The sequence below is a fragment of the Necator americanus genome, chromosome IV, assembly GCF_031761385.1.
Source record: "Necator americanus strain Aroian chromosome IV, whole genome shotgun sequence".
In the NCBI taxonomy this organism is placed as follows: domain Eukaryota; kingdom Metazoa; phylum Nematoda; class Chromadorea; order Rhabditida; family Ancylostomatidae; genus Necator; species Necator americanus.
The window spans coordinates 25,926,157-25,940,825 of record NC_087374.1 but is presented as its reverse complement, the minus strand read 5'-3'; the positions used below and the strand labels follow the sequence as shown (position 1 = coordinate 25,940,825).

At 40.8% G+C, this 14,669-nt stretch overlaps 1 protein-coding gene across 2 annotated transcripts; it reads right to left on the bottom strand.

Annotated features, from left to right (window-relative positions):
- Positions 1-2,216: 2,216 nt before the first annotated feature.
- RB195_002713 (uncharacterized protein) lies at positions 2,217-13,786 on the bottom strand (the record flags this gene model as incomplete). 2 transcript variants are annotated; one of them, XM_064200093.1, is made up of 10 exons in its annotated part: positions 2,217-2,357; positions 3,229-3,336; positions 5,304-5,422; positions 5,764-5,848; positions 6,319-6,387; positions 6,468-6,540; positions 8,365-8,500; positions 8,569-8,788; positions 8,846-8,995; positions 13,736-13,786. In XM_064200093.1, 10 exons carry the CDS (start codon positions 13,784-13,786, stop codon positions 2,217-2,219), a joined length of 1,152 nt encoding a protein of 383 aa, XP_064055974.1. The 2 variants fall into 2 exon arrangements, with proteins under 2 accessions (XP_064055974.1, XP_064055975.1); XM_064200094.1 differs by lacking the exon at positions 13,736-13,786 and having other exon boundaries at positions 8,846-9,031.
- Positions 13,787-14,669: the final 883 nt, after the last annotated feature.

Sequence of the window (14,669 nt, the reverse complement as noted above, 5' to 3'; positions counted from 1 at the left end):
GACTTGTTGAGCACAAAAGCATGTAGTGTGGTTTATTTCTTGTTTAAATTTAGGCGCAGTTATAATTAGAACACTACTGCGCAAAACTTAAGGACGATAGTAATTTTCGCAAGATGTGTCACTGCCAACTAACATATCTCGATGAAACTTGGACCATACATAGTAAGAACCGCTACAGTGTAACACAGAAGGTGACGTAGAGAAGTACGCAATGAGACGAACAGAAAGTGACACTTTCATTCAAAGGCGATATTTACAGTGAAGTCACCGCAATTTGCGATGGTCACCTGGGCATTGCAAAACATGGTTCCTAATTTTTTTCCTAAACGCGGTTCCTGGTTTCGGTGATTACCACGGACGGCAAAGCATGCTCTGCAGCGAGCTCCCGTGCTGTCTTTCCCCGTTTCCTCAACTGCCTCGTGCTGGTCGTTGAACGAGCCAACGGTGTTGTTAGTATAGTAGTGTCAAAACGACATAAAGCGCGGCGCAGTTGCATAAGCGGCTGCGCTCGAAGCGGTGCGGTGGAGTGTTGCGGCGAGTGGGGACCCATACCAACGCCTCTCCACCGTGGAGCTCGCAACGGTCACACCTCCATTCCAACCGCCATCATCACCGCGTTGCCTGAAGCGCACCCGCTTACGCAACAACACCGTGCTTCATGACGGTATGACCTGCCTGTATAGTAGGGTCAAAACGACATCAAGCACGTACGCAACTGCGTACGTGCTAGGCGCTTCGGAGGAGCGTAGCGGCTAGGACGTGGTCTTTGCCCTTGCCGGCACCACTCATCGCTGCAGTTTGCGACGGTCCTAACTCGGCTACAACTGCTGCCTCCACCGCGCCCTTTTAAGCGAGTACGCAAATGCACGGGGACTACACCCGTGATTCATGTCGTTTTGACCCGACTATATGACATGTTTTTTTTTACCTATTTCGTCCTCAAGTCTATACATCAGTGTACAATCACTGGGTGTATTTGATTACTTCGACTACTTCAAGAAACTGACACCTATACAAGTATCAAATCTGTACAATATTGAAGTGCTTTTTTTCTCCCGACCTGGCATATTTATCATGTATATGTTGTGGACTCTGATGAAGTTCTTTACAAGTGGCATAGATATTTATTGAGGTGCTCTAACACGTTTGCTCTGCGGAGACCAGATCAATCATCAGAATCGAGACAAGCTGAAGCAAATTACGAATCATTCAAATTTCTACAATATCTGTTTTTACCACAATCAGAAAAAAAGAAACTATGTCAGCTGAAGAAATCATTGGTTTGGTTAAATTTAAAGTGCTGGTGTTTTCAAGCCTTGCAGCATAGACAACCGCACTAGTTAAAGGCAACATACCACTAGATTGACAACGTTGTGATTTCTCAAGAAAACGTTAGTGTTCAAGTGTGGATTACCAATATGAGCGTTATCACGCTCTCCCCCAATCTTGAAAAACGGCGGGAAACGGCTTCACTGACCGTTGCGCGCGTTGGAACGCGCCTCCTCTGTACACGCGCCACTTCTCAGTAGCATCCCTGGTTATAGTTGAATCTTCGATTATAGGAGGGAATCTCATTGATTTTCGACCGCTCGTCAGCGGATGCATCGCGTGTACGGCAGTTCTAACATGCCTCAAAAGAACGGCCAGTAAGAATGTTTCCAACGCTGTTTCTCAGGACGATTGGGCTAAATGAGGATGATCAGCATGAGTTCACACTCGCAGTCTACACGACGAACCCCATCTTTTCCCAGAGAGACCCAAACATCATCAATTTCGTGGCATACTGTGATTAATTTGATTGCAAAAATTCATCGCACATGAAATTTTCGATTTTCGACTATGTTACTACCATAATCAAGAAATACAGAGGAAGATACCATGCGGAAACAAAGAAATAAATCAGAACAAGCATTATTAATATCCAGAAGCCACGTAGTCTCTTCTATGTAGAAACTCTCTGCACCAAAGTGAAATTCTTCGTAGGGTCGCGTAGGCGAGAAGCATGACGAGAGAAACGCGAAAAGGCAGTACATTAGATGAATCTGAGCAGAACTATACAATCAAGGGGCCGCACAGACACGTACGGACAATACAAAGAAAACTGTTGATTATCACTCTTTGGCATCGGAATAAACTCGTAAAATAAGGAAAGAAGGGATTTTCATCATTGAGAAAAGCTACGCTGAGACCGTACAAAGTGTTTGAAAACACAATTTTCAACTTCCTTCGACAGTTTTTTTAGCTGCATATTTGTCAACCTTAGAGTCGCCATTTTCTAGCTTTGTGAGATAGCTGACGGGCAAATGTTGAAACAGCGGGTCACGAATGCGATCCAGCTGACTTCGAACTTCTTCGACCTAGAAAAAAACGCCTTTAGTAGCAAAAATCTCAAAATATTGACGCATATCATAAAAACCAATCATATGTCATAAAAGTGAACGGATTGTATTCCTTAAACTGGTGATAGGAACAAACATCTTCAAAATGAGCAAAAGTGGTGATTTCGTTTTTCTACATTTATAAGTTAGATATTTCATCCATTAATGGATCTCTGAAACAGTCCACGACATTGCAAGGCCGGGTGCTACCAACTCCATAGCTATGCTCGTTATGTATCGTACTTCCTATCACGATAGTTCTTTCACCGAAAAAATCAAGCCTCTTCAGATTTGTGAACTATCCTGTGAGTTGACGAAGTGATGTAAGAAAGGTGACATCACAGCTTCGCAAAACAGAGGTTTTTAAAAAAAAATCACCTGTAGCTGCACATTAGCAATGCTGAGTCCCAGATAATTGCATTCCAAGGACGTTATGATTTTTGACGAGAATATATTGTTTGGAACGTAAAATGATAGTTACATATTCCTAACGTACATATTATGGCAAAAATTTTAGTATCTCTCATAGTCACAGTGCTTAAGCTCTGGAGATGTTGGAAATTTGACTAAAGTAGTACGTTTCAACTCCAAAAACGATGGGCATTAGTAGTTTGAGATTTTCTTAAAAGCTTCTTAAAGGGATTCGCATCTCTTTCTTCTTCTGTAGAAGAATAAGCGATTTTACTGTACAAACTTACTTCTCTGCTATCCTTCACAAATGCATCAAGAGATGCAAACTCACACGGTAACCCAAAAATCATTCATTTTTTAAAGAAAGCAAGGAATCAACATCAAGCTGATCAAGATCAAAAAAAGTACTTATCAGCAGTTAGGAAAAAGAAAAACTTACCTCTGTTACCAAAGCATTGTATTTTTCAATGTTAAAGCCCTGTTTTTGAGCTCTTTTGTAGAAATGTTTCGTGAAAACGCGATCTCGAGCAGAAGGGTATTCGAAGGCCTGAATTTAGTATTTTCACACAGTAGTAACACTAGGAGTTTTATTTCAGTTATCCACTTCCCCATAAATAAGAACTGGCATGTAGAGACATTTTTAAACCCATTTTGACTTTTGTGTTAAACAGTAAAGCGCATTTTGGGATTACTCTTTCCCAAACGTTTGGGAATATTCTCCCCATAAAGGACTGAGAATCCTAAAGCCTTCGAAACTCTAGAGCATACGCAGCACGTTCTTGTGTATTTCTAGCATAGTAAACAGGTCGGTTGCATCTCTCACCATAATTCGTCACTTTTTTAAAATTATAATCTTTATCCTGCTATTTTCGATAGAGGAGGAAGATATAGGATAAAGTGTTGGGGTTAATCAATTCGCTTGGGATGCGCCTCTTCGTTCACTTCAATTCACAATCGTTTGAGGTTTACGAACGTATAGCTGGCCTATACAGTGACTTGCGAGGGCTAGCCGATGTGGTTGTGACTTGTGTTTAGGGCGGATTCGAACCTCTGATCGATCCTGCAGACACTGGAATCTCTTACCGACTGCGCCAAATCCGCCCTCTACTTTAGAAACCCATTAATCTACTTCTACTTGGGTTGGTGTAGCGCAGTCGCTGAGAGATCGGCTGTAGCCGCACAATTGATGGTTCGAAACCGTTTCAGTGCCAACCAAGCGCTTCATCTCCACGGTGTCGACAAATTGGCACCAGTCCTGTTTGGAAGGATAAAAACACTGACTTGATCATCGGCTGATGCCTGAAAGTCATTGTATGGGCCAACACGCGTTCCAAAACCTCAACGATTACAAATTCCACTAAAGCGCATTTGCGCATCCCGAGCGGATTGATACCCAAAGACTTTTACTTCACCTTATCTTTCTCCTTTCAGTGCTGCAAAGTGTTCGTAGAGTTAAATAATCGTTCCAACTTGAGTGGAAGAAATCTTCCAAATCTTTTTAGCAACATCACTCCTCGCGTTCAATTCAACATTCATCGCATAGAAACAAGCACACATTTAGATTTGATGACTGGTACTTTTTAAAGGCATCACCCCGCGGCTATGAGGTGGTGCAGATTTCAGGTGGAGTATTCGTATACGGGATCGTAGATTATGTAGAGGGGTGTGATTCCGTCCATTTCTTCCTAATTGCCGTAAAAAAACGGTCCGGAAGATGAGGCGCCGCACAAGACAGGCGCGTTCCAGTTCAACTCCTTGTGGAAAAAAGTGCGCCAGAATGCCCGAGTGGTATCTTCCGGGCCGGTTTTTACGGCAACTAGGAAGAAATGGACGGAATCACTCTCCTCCTTATAATCTACTATGCGGATACGAATATTCCACTTGAAATCTGTACCACCTCAGATTCATGGAGTGATGCCTTTAAGAATTTTCCACTCGGCTTGCCATGTTGGGTAGTTCAGAAATATAAAAGAAGCAAATATCCCTTATGGCAGCAACAATTTCTTCAAATGTGCACATACCCGTCAAATGCCAAGCAAAAAGAATTATCGACAGCTCTCACACACAGCTATATGGATCTGCTGCCAGAAATGAAAGAGGTTATTTTTTGTACGCGTATTAACGTCTTCGAAGAGCTCTACATACATGAAAGATGCCGTTTGCTAATACCATGGTAACAATTATGCTAGAATATGTAGGGAATGTGCAGCTGAAGGAATATTTATGTTCTAATAAGTATTATTCTCCCATAATGCATCATTTACTTCAGCTTCTTCGCTTAACTAAGAATCCAGCTACAAACCGAGGTTCGCTCCGTGAACTCGAGAACTAGAACTCGTAACAAGGTGTCATACAAGACGTACTCCGCAGGTGTTCTCTTGTCTACGCCTTTCATCATCGACCCCCCGGTTAAGGACGCAACCTAGTTTCCTCTTCTTTGGGTTGAGCCCCTTGTACTGCGAGGAACGGCAGATCCTCAGCTACAGCCCTGCTGAGAAAACGAAAACTACACACCTGTCTAGTGTAGAGATAGTAGCCAAACGTTGCAACCACGGTCGCATAAGTAGCAAAGTACGTAACGGGCTCCATGATGTCCCAAGAGTATTCCCACCATGTCAATCGAGCAAATAATCCTTAAATGGAAATGTCAGATGAATTCCTTCAGAAGAAAAAGCCTTTCAATGAATTACAAAAGAAAGGATTGACGAATTTTGTGCTAAACTTTTTCGCACTCCTAAAACCCCTAATTTTCACCTATTGGTGGGTTAACTTCAATTTGTGGCCCGGTTTACTGCAGAAGGCAAACCGTAGGGAAGAAATGTACTGAGAAAAGACTAACACACAAAGTAGAACGGAACTATAAACATTTGAAATAACATTGTTGCACTAGAAATAGGCATGGAAGATTCCACCAAACATAGAGCATGAACAAAAATATGAGGTATATTAATTCTACCAGAAGGTAGCAACTCACCTGTTTGTATGCCCATTGCCGCAAATCCCGTCCACATAATTCGCTCCGCATGTGCTTCACAATCCTTCTCTATCTGTAGCTTTTGCTAAAAAAAAAAAACAGACACAATTCTGAATTATATCAGAATATTCCAGTAAATTCCAGTTACCAGAATAATGAGGAATTGTATAAGTGAAACAAAGGGAGGAAATGAAGAAAGCTTAAAGGCATCACTCCACGAATCTGAGGTGGTACGGATTTCAGGTGGAGTATTCGTATACGGATGGGAGACTAAGAAGAGGGGAAAGATTCCGTCCATTTCTCCCTAATTGCCGTAAAAAACGGCCCAGAAGACACGGCTTCAGGCGTTCTGGCGCACTACTTGCTACAAGGAGTTCGACTGGAGCGCGCCAGCCTCGTGCGGCGCCGCATCTTCCGAACCGTTTTCTTACGGCAATTAGGAAGAAATAGACGGAATCACACCCCTCTACATAATCTACGATCCCGTATGCGAATACTCCACCTGAAATCTGCACCACCTCAGATCCGTGGGGTGATGCCTTTAAGAAAAGTCACCTCTTGAAGTGGTCGCAGTTCACTTTCAGCTCTTTCCAGCTGCTGCATCAATCGTTTTTCTCTGCCTACCTAAGCAAATTGATCAGGAAAGAGCCTGCTTGGCTACGTCTTAACGGAATTATGCAAAAAGTGTCGAAGTTGAATCTCACCTTGTATTCATCTACACATAGAGAAGCATGTAGAGAAGCAACCGTTGCACGCAGGTCATCGATCTGTCGCATCCTAAAATAAAGCTTTCACGGATTCGGTAAACTTTTAGAGTTCTTTCGTGTTTTGGTTTTGATTATTCAACAATTACAATACCAGTCAATCGATTTACGACGTTTAAACAAATAATCGCATAATATTCCATTTGAACAGTCGAATCGCCACTTGGCTACGGCTATATCAAGCGTTTCCAACAAACGCCATCAAATTCTCTTTCAGTTCGAATATTCTCTACCATACGAGAACTTCTAACACTGTTCCTAGCATGGTTATTTTGCGAGCGTTCAGGATATAATTTAAAAATTCAATTCAGTCAGCTGGGATTTTTTTATTCGAAGAGCTCAATATTTGAAGAGGCTAATATCCATAATATTCAAAAATCCATGCTTTCAAAATCCCTATTCAAACTGTCCGAACCTCCGAAACTAACCATTTGCCCAAATATTCGAGCCTTCAAAAAATTTGTTCATTTAAACACACCCGAGACAACGTTCTGACTAGCATCTCTGGAAAAACATATTTGGTTCTCTCTAGGTCATATAACATAGAACAACTCGTTTAACGACTCAGAGATTTTCGCTGATCCACAATTACAACTCGAACGTTGCAAACAGTGTCAAAATCTAGTATATAAATCAAATAAGTTAACAGCTGACACAACAAAAAATCACAAATGTTCCGGTGACACAATGCAAGTTTCTCCGCAGCTGCTAATTTGAGTGGATGTTTAGATCCGATTGGCAACTAAAGCTTATGTACTTTGCACAGGTTTATGGACTTAAACAGGCAAATCGTCTATCCACCACGTAAAGATCACGTAGAAGGCAGCGACAAGATTTGAGGGAAGTGACGTATCAATAGATACCAGGGTCGGTGGATCGACTGCGAAACTCAGAAGTCTAGAACTAAGCTACGGCTCGCTGGATGTACATGACACGCTACAGTACCCAGTTCATTACAACAAGTACAATCTATAATTGCCACACTATAGGAATTATTCTAGACCTCAAAACACCAGAAGTAACAGAGATCTGAGTAACAGAGTAACAGAGATACACCATGTCTGCGCAACCACCTACAATGCTTGTCTAGGATTAAGGCGCGGGAACTGCACGATTTTAGAAAAATGCTTCGACGAATACATCAAGGAATATGGAGACGACGTTGATGAAAAAGTACGTTGATGAAAATTAAAGACCTCTAGCAGACACGCATCAAAAAGCGTTAGATTGTTAAATAGATCACGCTTTTGCTATGTCAAAATGCAATCACGTGGAAAGCCATAAAGGAGCTAATCCTGAAGTTACGGTTGAATTAACCTCCTATATGGTTAGCACGAGAGTAACGCAGCTTTTCATAAGCACTAGAAATTTTTTGGATCCACGTGTGAAAACCAAATTGAATAAAAAGAAAAAGGATGCTTCTCAATTGTTGAGGAACTTTCATTCTATTCCGAATTGTTTTATTTACTTCTACTATTATTTAAGGACATAGTAGAGGTCAAAAAAACCTATCGATACCGCAACTGACTCCGCCAACGTGTTGTTGCACTGTTTCAACTTGTGGCTTAGTGGTTCAAAGTGTGAGCATAAGAATATCTGCATGGGTTAGCTTAGTTAGATCGCATAAATTGCAGCTGATCTTCGTAGACTGTGAAGAAGATGAACTCGCCGAGACGTGAACATTGAAGTCAGCATTAACTTTTGTAAACAACTAAAATCTTAACGAAGAAATGCAAATGTCTTCAACGCCATCTTTTTGATCTTTATCTCTCCTTCAAAGAGAAAAACTATCTCCTAAGTGATATGCCATCGTCTAAAAAACAAATATTTGCCGCACCTGTCACTTCCCAAGTCACCATCGATTCTTTCGGAGGAGATCACTACATCATAGTACCGATCATTTAACCTCAAACGAAATCCTCCAAACAACAATAGGTGCTCGATCGATGTTGATGTTGCTACACGCACACCATCTGTATTTTCGATAAAAAAAAAGACTATTTCGAAGAGAACGCTAAATGTTTTGTGGCTGAACTCGCACCGTTAGTGTACACTGCAACAAAGTCCAATCCTCGATCCTCACGTTGCAATTGTTCGCAAAAAGTTCCAACATTGTCAGTAAGTGGACGGAGGGAAAATTGACAGGCTTCATTCCTTGACGGTAGTGTAACATTGAGAAGGGGGAGCCCTCGCTCGAAGCGCACTGTGATCGTGGAGTGAGCAGCTGGCAATGAGGAGGAAGACGGATTCGTACAGTAGTACTGAAAACAAACTATAGTGTTGTGTGGACAACTGGCCGTTGATCGCACAACGCTGACCTTGAACGTGCATTTGTTGGACGTCTTCCTCAGAGACCCCGTGTACGCTCCAGAAAATACTCGCTGAACATCGAGACACTGGAGACGTTGGAGGCACAGAAGTGCTGCACGTTTCATCGCCATCGACAACACCACAGAATCATAAGTGGCCTGTTCAAGGAAATTACATTTTAACGAGAAATCCATTCACAAACAAACATGAGCAACAAGAACGGAAAATAATGAAGCTTTGAAAAGGTGAAGACTATGTGAGAAGTAATCACTATCTGAATTCGTACTACGGTACAAAACGTGGATGCTGGCGAAGAAATCGATGTGAAACTACATAAGTCAAATTCACGAAAAATGGAGACAGGATGGGATCCAGAAAACAGCGACGTATGTAGGTAGCACTTTCAAGGCATCTCGATGAAAATTGGCAGACATTCAGCGCTCCTTGGCTACCATGGAACTACACGATTTCACTGAACTGTGTGCGTGGAAAGTCGTTTGTAATATGAAGCTTCTACTCCTTTGCAGCCAAACACACTTACAGCACATATCGGGCAGCGAATAAGAGAAAAATAGATAGTGTAATAACAAATAACGGACATAAAATAGACACATTATTCCTATTCCCATTATTTTAGGTGAATTGCTGGAAATCGGAGACAATGTGAGTGCCACTTCACAGCTTCAGCTCTGCAGACAAACGTAAGTTGAAAAGCACTGGGAGTAAGAGAATTAGTTAAGTGAGCATTATTTGTTTTCGGTAAGATAATAAGAAAATAATTCTAAACTGGATCCGAACCAAGCACAGCTAATAACAAAGACACGATATCAATACATTAGGCCCATAAATATTAAATGGTGCTGGGTATTCGCGAACCAACCAGCCAGTAATATGGCCTATAAATTCTAAAGAAGAAGTACAGTCATCCTCAAGTTCGTCAAAGGAACACCCTTAAGTCTCACAATAGAACTACTTCGTAATAAGTGCCCAGGATGAAGAAGAGAAAAACTAAGGTGTTCATAAAGTCAAGTTGATTGCGGTTCAAGCGCCCTTGAAACCTCGAACAATGTACGGCAGTTTAGGGAAGTAATGCAGTTGACCATGAAGTCACTGATGACGCTATCAAGGGATGCTATCAAGAGAGATATGAAAGAAGAATGACCTATAGAGGCGGTAAAAATTTTAAAAAAGTTCCTGGAACTCATCGCTAAGATCTCACAGAAAACAGGTTTCATTAGAAGCCCCGGATAATATGATGCGAAATTATGCTCACAAAGATAAAGGATAAAGGATAAAGGATGAAGTGTCTGGCGTTCATCAATCCGTTTGGGATGCGCCTCCACGTTCACTTCAATTCAGAATCGTTTGAGGTTTACGAACGTGTATCTGGCTTATACAATGACTTGCAGTGGCTAGCCGATGTGTCAAGTCAGTGTTTTTATCCTCCCAGACGAGTCTGGTACCAATTTATCGATCCAGGAGGGATGAAAGGCTTGGTGAGCACTAGGGCGGATTCGAACCTCCGATTGATTGTGCAGGAAGCGGAACCTCTAAAACCTGCACTACATCCGCCCATATGCTCACAATGTAGGAAAATGTATTATGACAAGACAGATATAAAAGATTTTCTAGCACTTTTCACCTTACACGGCAAATGGGCCATTACATACGTTTCTCTTCACACAGGCGAAGGGGTTTTTGGAAGATGAAATGATAGAAATCAGAGAATTGGTGACATCATGCCCCAACATATTCAAAATACACATAGAAAAACCACCACGGTCAGGGGTACCGTTATTGCATGATAATGTTGTAAAAAAGAAAAAAGTGTCCTCTATAAGTTCCAACTAGAAATGAATGATAATTCGAAAAAGAAGAGGCATTCACGAAATGCAGGGAAAACCTCAAAAAGAATCTAAAGTTCCGCGAATGGTGGCGATTTCACCTTTTGACGCACAAATCATAAAACTTCTGGAGGAAGTCCATTGCTTTTTTTTAACGAAAGCAAAACTATCGCATTCAACAAATGAACTCGGATGACGATGTAAATGAAGCTGATTGAAACTGGTGCTTTCTCAACATCCTAACACAAAAATGCGTGCTGAACAGATTCCCAAACGAAGTACAAATAAAAGTAATAAATAATAATAATAAACACAAATAAAGTGCATGTACAGCGTGGAAATGAATCCCTCTCACTTAAAAAAGAATGTATACGATTCGAAAGGAAAAATTCGCGGAAAATCTGATAGATAATTGTGTAACTTCGGATTAGCGAGATGAAGAGCCCTGCAATCGGCTTTCCTCTCACTGGCCCAGATTAGTTCTGAAAGTCTAGTAACATGAGCTACACATACACCGCTTTCTCTTTGAATAGCATCTTCAAGCCAGACACACAAAGCCGGGTTATTTTACTAATGGCATATTCACATCTAACAAATTTCTATTTTTTTCGAGAAACTTAATTTATTTTCAGTTAGATTTTTTATAGGGAAAATGGTTGAGGTTTTTTGAAGTTAAATCAGTTGAATCTTCTCGGCATAATTCCCGCATCTATGTATCACATTCGAAAAGTTTATGTCAACAAGGACGTTTTATGCAGAACAGAACTGTTTAAACGAAATACGTGAGTCGCTTTTCACTTTTCAGTTCGCCGGAAAATACTGCGAAGGGTGAAGGCGGAAATTTATGGTGTCCGTATATGATACCATATCCAGTATAGCAGATAGTGTAACAGACCGGAAATGCTATTTAAGAAGGTGAGGTTTTGATGAGAGGGCAACAAATGCAGCCCAACACCACGCTCAGAGAACAGCAAACAAGTTCAAATTAAGAGTTCTGCTTCAATAATTCATGGCCATATGCTTACCCCATGCAAATGTCTATAGAATTCTGATGCGAATGAGTAATGTTAATGGCGTAACACAGAAGATGGATGTTTCCAATTCAAACAGCAGCGCCTATATTATTACCACAAAAAAAAACTTAATATGAGTGTCATATGGCTGTGCATGCGCGTCAATACGACTGTAAACCGCACAATTTCTGTTCACAAAAAGATTTTTACCAGTGACAGCAAAAGCTTACGTACAAAAAGTGAATCTCCGCCAAATACTTGAAGAAGAAATCATAGAAACGAAGGACAAAGACGAGCTTCCGAGCCTTCTCGAAGGTCTTGAATCTATCTCAGAGATGGAAAGCAGTGAGCAAAAAATGAGCAAAGAATGTTCTGGCCGAACAAAGGCGATGAACTTCAAAGTTAGGTCCAGTCTAGTGACGCACAACAAAAAAAAAACAAATTTCACAATGTGGTCTACAAAGCGTGAAAATATCCCACAATTTTATTCCCAATTCTACCCATCACGAAACAACTAGTAAGTAACCAAACGGAAGAATCCATTTTCATCGGTAACGAAGAATAAGAACGAGGAAGCCATAGATAAAAACGTTAAAACACAAAAAGTAAAGTTCAGAGTGAAGAAACCAACTCCAATAACTAAAAATAATCGAGTCAAGAATATATTATTACTAAGTAAATTAATTTGTGACAAATTACTTTTTTGAGGCAAGATTACTATGAACGTACAGCTGCATTACGACCTCGTAAACAAGGCGGTACGTCTCAAGAAAGCAGAAAAACAATTGTCTTGCGTATCAAAGTATCAAAGACTGCAACTGGCAGTTTTCTACCGCAAAATTTTGAACTTTGTTTGTCGAAAAAACGGGAGAAATACGTATATGGTAGGTTTAGAAGTCTGCAAATGCATCGAACAGTCCCACTCTAATCGATCCTCTAAGGAGGACAAAAACAACGTCCTGAGGTATTTCGACTAGTCGATTCGGCAACGCATAAAACTGAAGCCTGCTAGGGCTGAATTCCACTACAATTCAATCTACAATTTAGATGCGGAAGGTGATTGGAACGATATAAAAGTGATACAAATCGCCAAATGGCATCGACATCATGTGCATCGACGACAAAGAAATCCTTTTAAAATCAGATCTGTCATTCATTATGGACTACAAGAAGAGCAAAAATTATAGCATTGTCTGGTGGTTGTCTGGTGTTAAATAGTGGTTATTTCCAAGTTCCTCAGCGTATGTATTATACATAGCTGTTAACAAATCTCGTTGCAAGAGCACCCGCCAAATTCTGACCCAATCATTGCAGATGTTTGTATATGCAATTTCTCTTTTTCTCGATTGGTAAGATGTTTTGTTCGGTAAAAATCGAGCTCTAATACGGGGTAGCACAGAGAAACGGGAAATATTGGATGTAGCAGTGCAGCGCTGAGAAGTTGGTACATTAAGATTTCTCGTTTTCCGGTGCCAGTGTGTATCAGGAAGAAATACTTCGAAGTGTGTAAAATCGTGGATAACAAACGGATCAGTCCTCAAGTTAAACTTAGCAAGAGGCGTGAAAAAAAAACAAGTCATTAAATACTCCTCACAAGTATTTCGGCAGCATCTCAGAAATCATAAAATAATTTCAGCATGGATTGCAATTTAAATAGTTTAGACTTTCTGTTGATAAGTACTGTAATAAGAATTGTATTCAATTTATTGGGATCTGCTCCTAAATCAAAAAACTGAACTGCTTTGGTCACAGTATGGAAATCAAATATGGATGTCCCCAGAGACAAACACGTTTGGCCTACGAGCGAGAGTTTGCAATAAGGATCCCCTTTCCTAACGCATGGTTGGAATAAAAACGACCGTAATCTTTATCTAATAATCATTTAAAGGAAGAAACATCAGCGATAATAAAGGATAAAGTGTCTGGAGTTGATCAATCCGCTTGGGATGCGCCACCACGTTCACTTCAATTGAGGATCGTCTGAGAATGTGTAACTAGCCTATACAACGACTTACGATTTACGAGAACGAACGATTCGAACCTCCGATCGTGCAGGCAGCGCAACAACTCTAACCGACTGCGCTAAACCCATTAGTGATAAAAGTAATACAAATCACTCGCGCTAGGTAGTCAAGGCATTTTTGTCTTGAGAGCAGTGTTTTCGACTTCAAGGTGAGCATACACGCCGGAGTATGTGATCCGACCACCATCACTTTCGAACGGTTGCCGAAGGGATCTTCATCACTTGAGCTGCACCCCATGAGCCAAACTCCCTTCACCTGAGGAGGACCCGGCTCCTCACTTTCGCACCTATGAAGGTGAGTCTGTTAGCTTTGCTCAAGATCAAATAGAAGTTGACAGAGAACAAAAATTTTGTACGCTCATTGAATGTATGTGAAATTAGGTGACGATCTAGATAAATTGACAAAAAAAAAATCGCGTTTTAAAACAACTGAGGTACAGAAACACACAAACGTTAAGAAGGGATCAAAAGCAAAGCAATTTCCTTAAAAAGAACTTCAAGACTCCTTATTTATTCAGAACTGCAGAGAAGTAATTGGCAAAGAAGATTCCCGTTAGTATGTGGGAAAGAATGTGACGATGAAATTTTTCTCGATTCAGAAAGACAACAAACTTCCCCGAATCAAGAACACGGAACATTTTGCTCACTTTAGTCGTTCGTTTCAGCAGTGATCTTAGCACAGGTGCCGATTTGTAAGATAGGATTGAAAAAGGAAGAAAACGTAAAAAAACTTCAAAACTATTTAGTTGTTTCATTTTATTGTTAATACATCAGTTTGAAACGGTGATACGTGAGATTAAAATGCAAAACGGTGACCTGCATTTTCCATAGAGCAAAAAAAAAGATTAAGCAAAGAAAAAACAAAAGAAATTAAGAGAGAAACGCGAAGTTTTTTTAACGGAAGCAAACTAATCGCTAGTGGCGAGGAATGTGGGTTGCCGCGTAGTTGGCG